This window comes from Rhinolophus ferrumequinum, chromosome 23, assembly GCF_004115265.2.
Source record: "Rhinolophus ferrumequinum isolate MPI-CBG mRhiFer1 chromosome 23, mRhiFer1_v1.p, whole genome shotgun sequence".
NCBI lineage: Eukaryota > Metazoa > Chordata > Mammalia > Chiroptera > Rhinolophidae > Rhinolophus > Rhinolophus ferrumequinum.
In genome coordinates, this window is record NC_046306.1 from 17,333,048 (window position 1) to 17,349,805 (window position 16,758).

Here is a 16,758-nt window from a genome sequence, read left to right on the forward strand (position 1 = left end):
CTCTAAGCCACCGCCAGGCCAGTCTCTGACTTCCTCGTCTAAGGGAAGGGACAGCAGAGTCAGGCCCAGGGGGTGGATGAGCGTTAAGCAGACTGGCTGCCTGCTAGCTCCTTCAAATGCTTCCCACCACACCCTTCCCCACCCTAATTTCAAGGCTAAATATTTTTCAGCCACACCTTGAATTAATTGACTTAAGCATGACTCTACAGACAAGCCGATGCTTCAAGCCAATGGTTTAGGAACGATTTGCAGCAATCGGTCTATTGTTCCTGACTGATCCCAAACCACCAGGACAGTCCTTCAAGCCAAGGTGGTATTGTATCATGGGGAAATACTAGGCAGGCAGGAAAGAGGCAAAGATGCCACCTGCTCTGATCATCACCATCAGAGGGACCCTTCTGTGGGGCAGGTTTAGAAATCTTTGCAACACATTATTTACTGTGTGCACAGAAACATGGATCTAACATTCTTTTATTTTTCCCATAAATTTTATTGGAGAATATTGGGGAACAATGTGTTTCTCCAGGGTCCATCAGCCTTCAGGTGGTCGTCCTTCAATCTAGTTGTGCAGGGCGCAGCTCAGCTCCAAGTTCAGTTGCGTTTTCAATCTTTAATTGCAGGGGGCGCAGCCCACCATCCCATGTGGGAATCGAACCAGCAACCTTGTTGTTGAGAGCTCACGCTCTAACCAACTGAGCCATCTGGCCACCCCGGAAGAAACCTCCTATTTAGGAAGTTTCACTTTAATTAAAAAACAAAACAAAACAAAAAAAACTTCCAGTGCCTAACGAAGAGCACCAACACAAACACAGATGGCTGCAAACACCCCTGGTCACTGGGTTACTCTCACCTTCCTGACACTGCGTGACACCCTTTCAAACACTTTCATTTGCTCAAAGGAAGGCAGCCCTGCATACATGGGGAGAATCCGGAGGTGCCGCTTCATCCCAGTCCGACCTAGGGCTCGAGCCTGCTCGATCAGCATAGACACGACAGTTTCCACCTCTTCCTAAAATCATCGAACCGGGAATCAAAGAAACCAAGATGAATTTGAAGTGTGTCATTTCATCATATGAAAGAAAATGAAAGTTGGGATCAGGATTTGAACTGTGGTCAGATTCATGACTTTCAGCGCAATTACTTTTCACTCTGGGGTAGTATTTAATCAAAGTGGTGCTATTGGGTGAAAACGTGCAGCTGTCAGATTAATTACTGAAATTTATACTATCAGCAGTGAGTACAAGAGTTCATGATCAACAAAAACAATGACTATTTTACTCAGCTTTTAGAGAGCATGGCAAGCAAAGTGTGGAATACATATGAACAAGCTGTGGCATATAAAATCACAGTGAGCTTTTCCAAGGAAAGATTACTAAACGGTCGAGGCTGTTCAACAGTGGAAAAGGTGATAGCTAGAGGGTACTTCTGAACAGAGTGACAACCTCGAGTGAGCACTCGGGCTTGTTCAGCTGTCTTTCCCTTGATGTGCCCACTTACTATCCCAGGATGAGCTGCAAAGGTGTCACTGGGAAAGACGCATGCAGCAGCAACATGCATGCATGAAATGTACCCAACGCAATGTTGAATTGCGGTAAACTTAATAGCCCACTGACTGAAATGTGTAACATACTTCGGAATCTGCTAAGAAGTTTAAAATACATGTAACCCTCTGCCGAGAGAACAGGCAGGAGCTAATGACCCTTTGACAATGTAGTCAGGAGACGAATGACATCAAACCAAACAATTTTTCATGCAATCAAGTAACCACAAAATACAAAAAACACAAAATAAATGACTAAGCAAAGTAAGAGTCCTCCGCATTAATTCTGGTGCTGCCTTTACGTGCCTGTTCATCGTAGAGAAAAGGTCCAACGGAATTACCTGGCCAGTAAGAAATGCTAATATGTCTCCGTCTCCCTCCGTCTGGTGAATTTTCATCACGGTCTCCACAGTTGATTTGATATAATCTGGAACAGGACTGAAAAGATGTATGAGAGCAAGTCATTACTAGAATGTGCACATTCGTTATAGATCAATTACCCTGATAATATGGCAGCAACATCTCATGAAAGTTCGTTTGGGCCTGCCCAACATGTCATCAGTATATGACTAAATAAAATAAATATTCACTTTTTCTTTTTTTAAATGCAGCACTTAAAAATAATTCATAGTTACATGCCAACTCTGACTTGCTGCTTTCTTTGCACAGAAATAAGAACAGTAAGCCCATGCGAATAGATGTGCTATCTTTAGCATGCAAAGATGCCTGGCCAGTGAAAATAGGGGGCTCTTTCCAGTGCTGAATCCCACGCTCTTTCCATTTTCCCTCCTGACCACTGGCAGCATGTCGGAGGTGGACAGACGGAGCTGGTGAGTGTACTGTCCGACTAGAACAACTCAGCAGTCAGGCACACTCTCTGGATTTATCAGCCACTGTACCAGCTCCTGGCCTTTGTCCAGTGACTAGGTGTAGGAATTAGGATGACCTCATCCTGTCCAAGGGGGCTCCTTCCAAAAATGTCAAGCAGGCTTTCTTGCTAAGATGCGGAGAGCTGAGAACCAAATGATTCAACAACATTGCCCCCACTAACGGCAATCGCGTAAACCCCGCTTCTGAAAACTGTCAAGCCATCTTCCCAGCAACCTCGCTACCTCTTGGCTCTTTCCCAAAGCTACTGACCACAGATGCATAGGAATTGCACACGGGCACAAGAGTTTTGACTAAATTCAGCAGTGATCCTGAGCAGGGTTCCAGAACATCCTATCAAGAACAGGAGACACAAAATACAAATACGCCCTCCTCACCAGCCTGGCCCATCACCCGTGTGACAGATGCAGTTGCTTCTCATTCCACAATACAGGCCTAGCTTTCTAATCACCATCGTTAAAAATACAAGTGTCGGGCCGGCCTGGTGGCTCAGGCGGTTGGAGCTCTGTGCTCCTAACTCCGAAGGCTGCCGGTTCGATTCCCACATGGGCCAGTGGGCTCTCAACCACAAGGTTGCCAGTTCGATTCCTCGAGTCCCGCAAGGGATGGTGGGCATCGCCCCCTGCAACTAAGATTGAACATGGCACCTTGAGCTGAGCTGCCTCCCGGATGGCTCAGTTGGTTGGAGTGTGTCCTCTCAACCACAAGGTTGCCGGTTCGACTCCCGCAAGGGATGGTGGGCTGCACCCCCTGCAACTAGCAACGGTAACTGGAACTGGAGCTGAGCTGCGCCCTATACCGCTAAGACTGAAAGGACAACAACTTGACTTGGAAAAAAGTCCTGGAAGTACACACTGTTCCCCAATAAACTCCTGCTCCCCTTCCCCAATAAAATCTTAAAAAAAAAAAAAAAAAATGCAAGTGTCATCCAACCTTTGTAGGTAAAAGATATCCACTGGAAATGTTCGCCCTTCTACTGTGAGGATCACACACGTATCCATGGTTGGGTCACTGGTTTCATTTTGATTGAAGAAATCCCGAAATTTCTTTAAAAAAAAATTAATTATTCATTCCTCTCGGAAAAAAAAGGTTCATAGTAACTCATGGACAGAAAGAAAATATAAAACTGGAAGAGCAGAGAGTGGGTAGTAGATATTGGATATGTATAATACAGACTATAGGTTGCAAAATAGTTATTTAAAATCACATTTTTATTATTGCAATGTTGAGGAATCACATTTCAATGACAGACTCTTTACTACAGTTTGATAAAAATAATAAAAGCTAGATTTCAAAACTGTATTCACTGATGCATCTGAGTTAACATGTAGCTGTGGTATTACTTATCTTACCCTATCCTATATGTTTTATTGAACCAAAAGTTAGGTCAAAAGATTCAAGTTAAATACAGACTAAAGCAGGTTGATTTGTAGTTCTAGTCTGGAAAGCACAGAGCTAATCACACAAGGTTATCAATTTATAAAGGAAACCTGTACTTCTTTGAACAGCAGGTACAGTCCTGGTACCATAGGTATAGGTATACCGGGGGTGCCAAAACCATGTATACAAGTGGACACTTTGGACAACGTTGCTCAAGCAGTAGTTCACCGTCATCAGAAGTGTCTGGATGCTTTTGGTAACCACTTTGAGCACCTCTTGTAATTGCAGAAGTCAAACGTGACTTGTATTCATCTTTTGTTATCGGTATATATTGAGTGTTACAATTTTAATACAGCTTTCCTTTCTTAAAATGTGTATACATTTTTTTGGCACCCCTGGTATATTTACTACAACCTTCCCAGTAGATTTTGGGTCACATCATGCACGGCAAGGACAGTGTCTTCTCCATGTTCATACGCCCTACAGGAGTTAGCACAGAGCTCTGGAGGAGGCAGGTCTCCATTAGATACTTCTCTGACACTCCCACAGAACCCTGTTGAGAGAACTGGCTCTTGGCAGTTCCTCCCAAACATGTGGCCATGTCTTCTTCGATGGCACTTGGCCACCAGACTGGCAGACTGGACCTGGCATGAGAGCTCTGGCCAACAATGGGGCAGGGAGATACCACTCAAGAGCCCCACTCAGGGAATGTGACCCAAGACACCCAGAGAAGCTGAGCCCGCGAAGAGCTGAGTGCCCAAACTGGTGGGAAAGTGAGGGCTAGACGGGAAGCTGCTGTGCCCGAGGCTGAGGGGGCACAGACATCCCATTAGTTGGAGTGTGTCATTATTTGACCCCGAGTGACCTTCCTGTTCCCCAGCGATATTCCAGCTCCCCAGAGGCCTGGCGGGGCATTAGTTTCTATTCTCCTAAGAGGCCTAACTATGTGATCACGAGTCCTGACTTCTTTATATCCCCCAGGTATCTGGACTAAACCTGCTCATGCCGGCTCCTGGAATCAGGGCGCCCACCCGGTACACTGAGGAACTGCATCAAACACCAAGTGAGTGGGCCTTGAGGAGCACCTCTAAAAGAGTCATTGCATTTAACGACAACATACTGGGATACTGTCGTTAACCTCAAAGCTGTATGTGAGAAGAGTGAGCACAGACATAAAAGCGCCTCATGCCCACAAAAGAACGACACTGTGCTATGAAGAACCACAGGGCACCATTCTCCGCTTTCCTTTCGGGTAAATTCCCTTTGAGGGACTTCGGCCTTCCTGTGTCCTGTGATGTGCAGATCACAGACACACTAGAAGTGATGCACGAACAAGTGAGAAGAGACACCCCTCTAAGTCCAAAAAGAGTGAATACTCTGGGGGCACAGGTGTGCAAAGAAGCAATCATAGCATAAATCGATGCAGAATGACTCAAAGACCAGAAAAGAGGTACAAGTTATAATCAGAGAGCATGAAAGGTCGCGAATGATCGGCTATTAGGGAAGGCAGCATGGAGGTAGCGGGCTCCGTTGGCTAAGCCTTAACGGATGACTGCAAAGGGAAAGAGACACCCTTTCCCAGGATGAGAGCAGAGTGTAGACCAAGATGGAAAGGGGCCCTGGCAGAGGAGAGAGTCCAAGGTCTAGGGCAGGCCAGCCTCATGTCTGAATTAGCCCTCTGGTCTACAAAATGAACAAAGTGCTATCTACTCGGCAAGGCCGTTCAAATTGTGCGGTTCCAATAGTGTGACAGCAGCTGGCACAGGTCTGCCCTAGAAGGAGTGAGCAGTAAGTGATGTGTTATCACTCTAAAGGGACCCCAATGCCATCCTGCACCAGCGCTTTATTAGATGGGCAAGACGAAGGCACTGAGGATGGGCATGATATTATCAGACCTACGCTCTGGTGCCTGACTCGGCTGGCCATGTTGGAGGCCAGCAGACTAATTAAGGAACGTATTTTAACAGCTCCGAGGAGAGACAATGAAAAGCGTGAACTTGGGCAGGGGCAGTGTGAAGGCAAAGCATTCCAGAGGTTATGACTGATGGGACCTGGCAATCAGGGAGTGTGAGCACATGCCCATGCGCACTGGGGAGGATGGAACAGCTTCTTACTCAATCAGGCATTAAAAACATCCCCAAGCAATGGAAGTCCTGAGTCTGAATGACTGACAGCAAAAAAGGGACTGCCATGGAGAAGCCGAGAGTCGCAGGTTTGTAGGAGTCACAGGTCCATGAGTTTCGGTGGTCTGTGACTAGACAGCAGGCCAGTCAAGATGGCCTCAAGCACCAAGCGTCTAGTGAACCAGGGGCCATGGAGGTGGGCAGCCTGGAGGAGGAAGAGGAGAAGTCATCAAGGAGGCAGGGGAGAGGGGACATGGCAGGGCTCTAGAAGCTGCGGGTGAGGGAGGGAGATTTTAGGAAGGGCTTGACAGACAGGCTTTCTGGACCAAAAAGGCAAGCAGAACAGGGAGGAAGCTGATGCCTTAACAAGGCTGTCGGAGGGGATGGCTACCCCTTAGCTGCTCAGGAATACGTGTGCTGAAGAGTATAGATGGCGAGTTACTCTTCCAAGAAATAAAATTCCGCATTAATTAACTGAGAAGGCACAAGATCTTAATTCTTAAGATGTTTCTCTTTTATCTTGATTTGGAAATACAAAATACACAGAAAATTACAGGCTAAAAAGAAGATATCCTATCAACAGTGCATGCATTCTGAGGCAGAATGAGGGAACAGGAAGAGTGAAATGGGTTCAACACACCGGAAAGGGAGAGTCTGAGTCAGGTTTGGAAGAGGTGGGGTCACACTGGCACAGACACACAAAGAAACGTAAAATGACATAAAAGACGAGCCCATGAAATGGAATGTAAATTGTGTGCACATCTGCTGGGCTGTCTGCCCAGCTCACCGCAGCTTCCTTCCATGGCAGCTGCTCCCACCTGACCTACAGGAGTGGGCTTCCAGCAACCACGTCTACACAACATGCCCACCCTGGGCCAACAGGCCTGGGCCCATGCAGAGAGGTCCCAAGTGGGTACCTGACCCCAGCTGACCCCAAGGTCCTTCTCCAAGAATCTGGAAAGAGAAATTAGCCTTCCCCAAGTAACTGGACCTGTGACAAAAAACAGTGGGAGTTGTCAGTAATCCTGTTTTCTGCCATGTGGATACAATGGTCAATAAATACTTCGTAATTATACCCAGTCACGTTCTTGCTTAATTAGGCTTCCATTAACAAATCAGCTAAATCAATCCAGGCAACTATGTGACCAGCCCTTCGTAGTCCACTTGCCTCTGCCTCTCAGCCACAGTCACGGGTGTCTTCACCTGCTTCCTGGGCCACCTGGGGCCCTGAGCAAAACCAGAGCAGGTGGTACATCTACCTCTCTAGGTAGTGGGCCTTGGAATTAGTCTGTCACCCACAGATCCAGCAGCTGGGCGACCAGGAATGAGTTCTGGCACCTGTGCACCTGTCAGTCAGATGCTCCTTAAGCCACGCCCTTCCCCGCTCCCGCTCCCACACCCACTCCTACTCTTCCTCCCTTGCGCTCAGCCCACTCCATTCCTCTTCCTCACGCTCTTACTCTCACATGGGAACCATGTACCAGGTCCTCCCCTCACACACACGCAGACCACACCTTCCCCCTCACAGAGGAGACCCCGGGTGAGGAAGGATGAAGGAATGAATGGCGCTAGCCCCCCAAAGACACGGCTGACCACTGCTGAGGTCCTGGCATGTCTTGCTGCCTCATAGTGGACGCGTGGCATGACAAATTTCCTACATTCTACTTTCCCACTTAAAAAAATTACTTCCAAAAAACCCATCTATATCAACTATAGTAGGCAGAACTGAAAGAAGCCGTTTTTTAAAATCTCTGTGCCACACCAAAAGCCAAAGAAAGGCAATTATAAGCAACAAATATTATTTAACAATAATTCTAAGACTTGGACATTATAGTTTTCAAACGCAATAAAAACTGCTGGGAATGATTTTTTTAAATAAAGAGAAGGGGGTAACAAAGCTAAGAGGTACAATGGACATGCTCTGTGCGACTCAGCCATAGAGCAGGTAAGAAGGAGGGAGGCTAGGTATGGTCTTCAACATAGCATTCCATTTCCGGTCAAGATGGTGAAGTAGCTTATTTGTCTTTCGCTATATAATTTACTTTAGTTCACTATTTTATGAATTAAAGTCTTATTGGGAGCTTACCTATGACACAGTTGGCATATGTCAGATGCTTAATAAATCCATGAATGTTAAAAAAAAAAAAATAGCATTCCAGCATGTATCATGGGTGAAGGGCATGAGAATTAATTAAAGCTGGCGACCAAGGATCTTTGACCCAAAAGTTATCATGGGTAGACCTAAGACTACAGACTCCTACAGCCTATGAGAAGGCCTAAGAAAGCAGTCTGGGCACACATGAAGATACCTCTCTTAGCCATGCTGAGTTTTTTCTCCCTCCAAGTTGTTCTGGATCCTGAAGCCACAGGCAGCCCATGGGCCAGGAGGCAGGCCCCTTTCATATCGCAGCTGAATTACAAAACTGGCCTCCTGATTGGTATTTCCACATCTCTCTTGTCTCGTCTACACAGCACCCAAAGTGACCTTTCCAGAACCCAAATATGACCAAGTTATTGCCATAACCACACACCCTCCCAGGGCACCCAACCAGGTGCCAGAGAGTTTCTCCTCCTTTGGTTGGCCTACAGGGCCTTCTTCCATCATCTGACCCCTACCAAACTTTCCATTTTAATCCCCCATTTTTTCCTATTCAATCAAAATTCATTCAACCCAAAGCGCCTACTCTGTGCCAGACACTATTTTTGGTAAAAGGGATAAAATAATGAGGAAGACAAAATCCCACTCTTCATGGAGCTTATTTTTAGTGATGGGTGACACACAATAAGCAAACACTTGGATATGCACATAATGTGAGGTAGCGAAAAGTACTAAACAGAACAAAATCAGCAGAGTAAGAGGATGGACAGCAGCACGGGCACTATTTTAGACAGAGTGGTCAAGGCCTCAGGAAAGAGAGTATTTGATCAAGACTGGAACGAAATGAGGGTCGAGCCATGAGAACGTCTAAGGGAAGTACAGTCTAGAAAGAGGGCCCCCCGAGAGCAGAAGCACGCTTAGGTTTTTCTGAGGAACAGCAAGGGGCCCAGTGAGGCTGCAGTGTAGGGAGCACTGCAGAAAGAGGAAGCCAGAGGCAGATCGCCCCCTGTAGGGCCCTACAGGTAAGGCAGGCTTCCACCTTACAGTGATTCCCAGCTCCTTGCATACATGGTTGCACACCTCTGTGTTCTCTGCATGCCCCATCCCTGCCCATCCGGGCAAACTTCTGTGCATCTTTCAAATCCACCTGGGATGTCTGTCTTCTGTGAGAGCTTCTGGACACCAGCCAGCTAGAGTTAAGAACTCACTCCTTGGCTACCTCAGCACCTTGAACAACATACTGAACTATAAACACACACACATATACATATGTATGTATATACGTATATACACACACACATACATATACATATGTGTGTGTATATACGTATATACATACGTATATATATGTATGTATGTGTATATATATATGTACACATATAATATAGAGGGTGCCAAAAAAAGTGTATCCTTCCTTTAAAGAAAGGAAAAAACTGTATTAAAATTGTAATACTCAACATATAGTCACATTTGACTTCTGAAATTACAAGAGGTGCTCAAAGTGGTTACTATCAGCGTCCAGACGCTTCTGATTATGGCGAACTACTGCTACATAGATAACGGCTCTTAAAATGTGTATACATTTTTTTTGGCACCCTCTCTATATCAAGTGGTCAAATTATTTGTTGTGTTGAACTGCTATTTGAACTAAAATATGAGTTAAGAGAGAAAAATAATATAAATTTAGCCATAAAAATTATAACATGGAAATTATTACACATACAGGGAAAACTTCAATGTAAAAAAAATAATAAAACTAAATATAAACGCTATAATCGAAATAAATGCCAGAAATATAGCCTCATACTTAAAAAAGTAACAAAGGAAGTTGTGAGAAGAGAAACACAGTATATACAGAAACAAGACAAGTAGGTATGTAATAATGAACTCAATTAATTGCAGGTTAATTTCCACCCACAGGCTGAAAAGGAGTGTCCTCTGATCTTACGGAATCTAGGTCATCAGATGTCCCCATAAGGAAGGTGGGCCATTCTGCCAAAGATAAGCTCCTGCTACAAGTAACTTCCCACGCATATGCCCAATTATTCCAGTGCTCCCAGTGGGCAGGGGGAGAGGGGAAAATGTTCTTACCTCTGCATCCAGAGTGGCTGAAGCCACAATCAATCGAAGATCCCCCCGCTTTTTCTGAATCTAAAAAAGAAGGCATCAGGAAACAATCATAGCAGTGCAATATTTATGGATGAAATCTGAAATATGAAATTTACTTCATAATAATTCAGTGTATTCTTTGGATGAGGGGGAGCTTACAGATGAAACAAGACCGACCACAAGTTGATAACTGTTAAAATCATAGGTTAAAAGGGGGTTCATCATGCTATTCTTTCTAATTGTATAAATGTATAAAAATTTCCAAAATGAAAAGCTAAAAAAAAAAATGTTATAGAAAGCATAAAGGAGCTTTAAGACTTGAATTTGAATTTACCAAATTCAAAAGTAAAACCATTTTTTCATGAAGTATTACTCTGCCATAAAAAAAAGGAATGAAATCTTACCATTTGCAACAACATAGATGGACCTGGAGGATATTATGCTAAGTGAAATAAGTCAGACTGAGAAAGACAAATACTATATGATCTCACTTATATGTGGAATCTAAAGAACAGAATAAATGAACAAACAAAACAGAAATAGACTCATAGATAGAGAGAACAAACTGATGATTGCTAGATGGGAGGAGGCTTGGGGAATAGGTGAGAAAGGTGAAGGGATTAGGAAGTACAACTACGTGGTCACAGGGGATGTGAAATACAGTATGGGGAATAGCCAATAATGTAAAAACTATGTATGGTGTCAGATGCACACTAGACTTATCGGGGGGATCACTGCATAAATTATATAAATGCCTAACCACTGCGCTGTATACCTGAAACTAATATAAAATTATGTGTGTGTGTATATATATATACATACATATATATATGTATATATATATACATACATACATACATATAGTCACAGGCTATAAAATACAGCCTAGGGAATATAGTCAATGGTATTATAATAGCCATGTACGGTGTCAGATGGGTAGCAGACCTGTTGGGGTTATCACTTTATGAGGGGTATAAATGTCTAATCATTATCCTGAAATTAATAATAATAATAATTTTTTTTTTCCTGACACCTGGGTCTCTGGATAGTCAGAATCTACGTACACATCTATACAGTTAAAGTATAAAAAAGGACTTTAAAAGCAAACAAACAATAAACAATAACATCAAGATAGAAATGTGGGTAAAAGATATTAGTAGTCAATCAAAGAAACAGATGATCGACAGGCATAGGAGAAATGACCAAACAATTATAGCAAAAATACGTAATAGCAATGAGATTATTCTTTCATCTATTACATTGGCAAGGATCTATTTTTCAGTGTTGGCAAAGATTCCGTGAAATAAGCCCTCTAATTATATTGTTCCTAAGAAGATAATATAAACCCTCATAAATAGCAAAAAGGCCAAGGAAGAAAATAATACTCCAAATAACAATAGCAGCTAACATACACTAATTTCTGTACTATTCCAGGGTCTCTGAGTACAGTTGTGCAGCATGTGCACTGCACAAAGATGCCAGGCAGAGAAGGCTAGGGCATGTGAAATCCAGCCCACCCTCCCCTCACCTCGCTCTGGACATTGTCCCAGTGGGGGCAGCTTTTCTAATTTGCACAAAGGTACCTCATAGTCTATTTGTGACCGTGTGCCAGGCGCCATCCTAAGAATTTTACACTGTCTTACTTAAGCCTCACAACAAATTATGATATAGAGCAGCTCTGTGAAGAGAACTGTCTTCAGTATGGAGAGGTTCTGTCCTATGCAGTAGTCATTAGGCACACGTGGATACAGAGTCTTTGAAATACAGCCAGTAGGACTGAGGAACTGAATTTTTTGTTTTATTATATTTTAATTAATTTATATCTAAGGTGGTTAGTGGCTATTATATCGGAGAGCATACCAGCGTAGATACAGATACTTCTATTATCCTCATTTTAGAGATGAGTAAACTCAGCAGCCAGCATTTGAACCCAGGCAGTCTGACCCGGAATCCATGTTCTTAACTCTCTGCTCTACCATCTTTCTCTAGACTCCTGGGATTGGGAATTGATCCAAAGAAAACAATCAGAAAATACAGGAAGGGAAGAGAGGATGGAGGTAGGGTGAAACAAGATCGGCCACGAGTTGTAATTATTGAAGCCAAATGATGGGCACATGGGCATTAAACTTTCTCTCAACTCTGGGGTATGTTTGAAATCTTCTGTAATAAAAAGTTTAAAAAAAAAAAAGGGAGAGAAAGAAAAGAAACAGAAATGCAACAGATTTACTTACCATGGTGCTCACTGAGACATTATTTAAAATACTTCAAATCTGGAAGCCATACAAATGCCTAACAATAAGGGAAGGGTCAAATACTTTATGGTAGAGATATGTGATTACATAGTCATTAAAAATAATGTCTTCAAAGAATATTTAAGGACACAGAAAAATGATCTTGATGTAATATTAAGAGAAATGTGCAATATACAAATGAGCACACACAATCCAATCCCTATGATTCCAACAGAGACGCATCTGACACATGCAAACAGAAACATAGAAAAATGAAGAGAAGAAAACACATCAACATTTTACCAATGATTTTCTCTGGGTAGGATTAGGGATGGTTTAAATTATTTTTCCTTCAGATTTGGTTGGATTTTCCAAATCGCTACAATTATTTTCGTTATTAGGCAACCACACAAAACAAAAACCACAGTCTGGCAGCAGAGTCATACCTTTTTCAGCAAGCCGATGGCAATGTCTGTGTACAGGGTCCTCTCGTGGGCTTCGTCCAGCATGATGGCACTGAGAACCAGATGGAGGAGCTCCGTGAACATCCAAACAACCACCCGCATATCCCCACCCGCATCACCAAAGGGATTTCGGGGTGTTCAGCCCCCCACGCATACACTTTGTATCAAAATAAAGTCAAGGAACTCCTCTCAGACAAGGAGGTAACTCTTCAACTAATAAAAATGGTGACATCAACATATCTTGGTGAAGAAAAATGGTACGTTTATTGCGATCTTGAAAGCTTTTTACCACCCACATTGGATTCCACTAAGATCTAATACCTGAGTATTACAATGTAAGAAGAGCATAGAGCACATAACTGGAACAACAGCCACCCACTTAAAGATTGGGAAGCTGCAGAAAACACCACAAAGAGGCACATGATCACACTGGGGCGCACGGGTACCAGGGAGTCAAACGTGACATCCTTTCCCAGAGACCACGGAGCCTGGGTGGGACAATTTTAATGCTGCAAGTGATGGACGAAGACACACCAGGAAGGAGAAAGTGTAAATATTATTTGGACTCTGCATATTACATTCAACAAAACGCTGCCCCCTTCGGTGATGCGACTCTGCGGTCACCATCCAACCTGGGGTATAAGAGAGGCAAGATAAATAGGATAAGGCGACAGACTGTTCGAATAACAGCCGGGATTTTAATTTGCCCTGTTTGGATTGTCTGTAAATGAAGAAACACATCGAAAGGGGTCGAAAGAGCCAAGGTAAGGAGAAAAGCATTGGGGTGGCTAAACACAGATGTGAACCCCGGTTATTAACACAGCTCCCTCGCAATCTACTTGTGTACTTTTGAAACTTTAGGAAAGTTATAGGAAAAAACACATTTACCTATATTTTGTTAATAGAGGATCAACCATCATCTCCCTGACCAACATTCCATCTGTCAGAAACTAAAAAACAAAAACAAAAAAGTTTTAGAAATAATTCATTTACACTGTACATGATTTTTAAGTTCAAGTTCAACTAGACAACCTCTTTTCCAGCATGTGTACAATACAATTCCCACAAAGGACTAGGAGGAAATGCCCCCAACATTTTAGTTATGAAACAATGGAACTGCTCCGAAACAAGACTTCAAACCCAGGACCCTCAGCTGGGGTCGGCAATTGTTTTAGCAGAATGTCACCTGCATTTACTACGTGAACGTCAGCTAAGTCCCTACAGCTATGGACTTGCAGCTCTTGAGATGATTAACCTCCACTACCCCTGATATTATTTTAGGGAAGCTGACAGCGGCTGTGGTGTCGGACTGCTGGGAGTTCAGGTCCTGGCTCTCTGTCTTACTAGTTGTGTGAACCTTGGGCAACTTACTAACCCTCACTGGTTGAACCTGAGTCCTCACTGGTGAAATGGAAATAATAAAAGCCTCTACCTCCGAGGGTTATTGTGAGATTTAAGTGAGCTCGTACATGTAAAGTGTTTCGTACAGGACCCAGCACACAGCGTTCAAGAATGTCAGCTGTTATCATTTAAGATGAATGAAGGTTTATAAAATGCTTTAGAAACATGTAGCAACAACCGGATGTCGTTACGCTCATCCCGAAACAGTTCAGTACTTTAACAAGGCTGAACATCTCCCTCACATGCTGTGTCTTAGCGTTTTTACTTATTTATTGTTTATAAGAGCAGGGTGAATTCCCATCATGTTTTTCTTGGATCTGGTACCCGCTGCAACAGAGACTCAACTGCAAGGAAGGGGAGAAACTGCCACCCATGACAGACCACCGGTGGAGAAGAGAGCACCTTCAAGTTATGACCAAATAGAATACAAAGGCTTTTCATGAAAGATTTAAAAATAATCATTTGGTTATATAATCCATTGAAATTCATCTAAAAATTAGCTAGTCTCAATATATGTGATGATACAGAAGAATATGCTCTTTACCTAGCAAAATGAATGTCAAAATACGGATATCTGGAAAATAAGGTCCCCATTTTTACAAATCACTATTTTCAATTTTCCTCTATGCAAATTGAGGCAACAGAGAGTCTAATAACCAGTTTTCACTTCACAGAGCATTTCCGTTGCTTTAGAGCACTATTTGATTAGACGGATTCCAGCACAGTGGTACCCAGGAGACATTCTGTTGAGTTGACTGTACACTGATTGCTAATTATTTTAATGTCAGTAACTAGTTCAAAGAACACACATGTAAAATCTATCGTCATGAAAAAATAAGAAAGTTCTAACTTGTAAAAATAACATTTCTAAATTCGACACTTTACCAATTTATACTCCCTTGTCCCTGTTTTCAGCCCTTTTACAGGCAAGTTTCTATCTTTAGACAGCTCTGTGGCTCAGTGGTAAAGTAATAACACACACAAAAGGCAAGACAGCTTTGAGCTCTGGTTCTATCACCGATGGGCACATAATGTTCAGGCAAGACATTCAACTGCCCAGTTCCTCACCCTCTTCAGCTATAGAACCAAGAGCTTAACCTAACTTTCAAGGTCCTTTCAGGGCTAAGAGTCAAGCCTCTGCACCTCCCAGAAGACTAAACTCTCTGGGGGCCGGGGTGATTTCCTGCACTTTCTGCCACGGTAGCAGTGTCCCGTCAGCAGTGCGGCTGCAGGTTTTTAATTCCCCCCAAATAATCTTCTTCCTTATTCGCAACAGGAAGAGCAGCTTGAGCACGTCACCTTAATTCTTGTCGCCAGCGGGTCAGTACAGTCGTCAAAGCGGATGCAGTAGCCCACCTCGTGGCCCAGCACCGCACCCCTTTCATCAGCTACTCGCCCTGCAACCTTTGGAAAGAAAGATCATGCTGAAAATAGAGACAGAGAAATTACTGCACAGAACACACACTATGGAAAATATAAAGGTCATTTATTTTTTTAAAATCGTATGTGAACACCGTGGAAAATGAAAAGAAAAGGTGCAGGTTGTTAGAGATTTATTACCTTTATATATCTCACCTCATTCTAGCCATCAACTTGAGGCCACTTATAAGAACATAGTCAATAAAAACAGAATCTCACAAAGATGTTACAGATCAGGATCAAAGAAATGACAGATAGAATTCAAAAAATCAAGGCCAATGAGAAAATTTTTAAGACATACATATGCCAAAGTTACTTAAGTTGAGCTACAAATTCAGCGCTACATTTCCTGGTGGCCAAAGCAAAGAGGGAAGCAGAAGAGATGACAAGATTCACTCTGTCCCTAAAGCCTTCTTTGGCACACCAATGGAAGACAAAGTTTCATGTCTTCATGCCTTGAAATAAGTACCTTCCACTGGACCATGAAGGCAGGAGAACAGGAATGATCATATTCAATACTGGACCAAGTGCATTTTCTCTTTGGAGAAAAGAATAATGCTTCCAGAGCAAGATAATCTAAAACAATTTACAACAGTCTCCCAGCTACCAAAACTATTAAAAGAGGAAATAAAGACAAGAATGCAGATTAAAAAGTAAAAAATGGCAGATGAGGAGATGAGATTAACAAAGGATCCAAGTTTACACAACAAAGCAAAGGTAGAAAACAAAATACATAATATAGAGGGTGCGAAAGAACTATATACACATTTTAAGAAAGGAAAAACCTGTATGAATTGTAACACTCAATATATACTGATAATAAAAGATGAATACAAGTCACGTTTGACTTCTGCAATGGTGCTCAAAGTGGTTCCCATCAGCGTCCAGACACTTCTGATTGCGGCGAACTACTGCTTGAGCACAGGTAACAGCTCTTAAAATGTGTGTACGTTTTTTTTGGCACCCCTAGTATTATGAAGACCACTAACTACAGATACAATTTTCCACCCACCAATATGACAAATAAAAGGTGAGTGGAAGAAAGAGGAAACAAGGAACCCAATGGCAAGATGTCCTACCTGCCCAAGAAGGCTTTTCAAAGGTT

At 43.0% G+C, this 16,758-nt stretch overlaps 1 protein-coding gene across 2 annotated transcripts in view; it reads right to left on the minus strand.

The window, feature by feature from the left end:
• Positions 1-16,758, minus strand: part of DHX35 (DEAH-box helicase 35) — a 70,995-nt gene that overhangs the window by 32,909 nt on the left and 21,328 nt on the right. The window contains exons 5-11 of one of the 2 annotated variants that reach the window (XM_033095249.1): positions 15,534-15,638; positions 13,722-13,783; positions 12,816-12,885; positions 10,121-10,180; positions 3,362-3,474; positions 1,882-1,978; positions 851-1,009 (exon numbers count right to left, since the gene is read on the minus strand). In XM_033095249.1, coding sequence (XP_032951140.1) covers positions 851-1,009; positions 1,882-1,978; positions 3,362-3,474; positions 10,121-10,180; positions 12,816-12,885; positions 13,722-13,783; positions 15,534-15,638 — 666 coding nt within the window. Of the gene's footprint in view, positions 1-850; positions 1,010-1,881; positions 1,979-3,361; positions 3,475-10,120; positions 10,181-12,815; positions 12,886-13,721; positions 13,784-15,533; positions 15,659-16,758 lie in introns of both variants that reach the window. The other variant, XM_033095250.1, reaches the window with a different exon arrangement.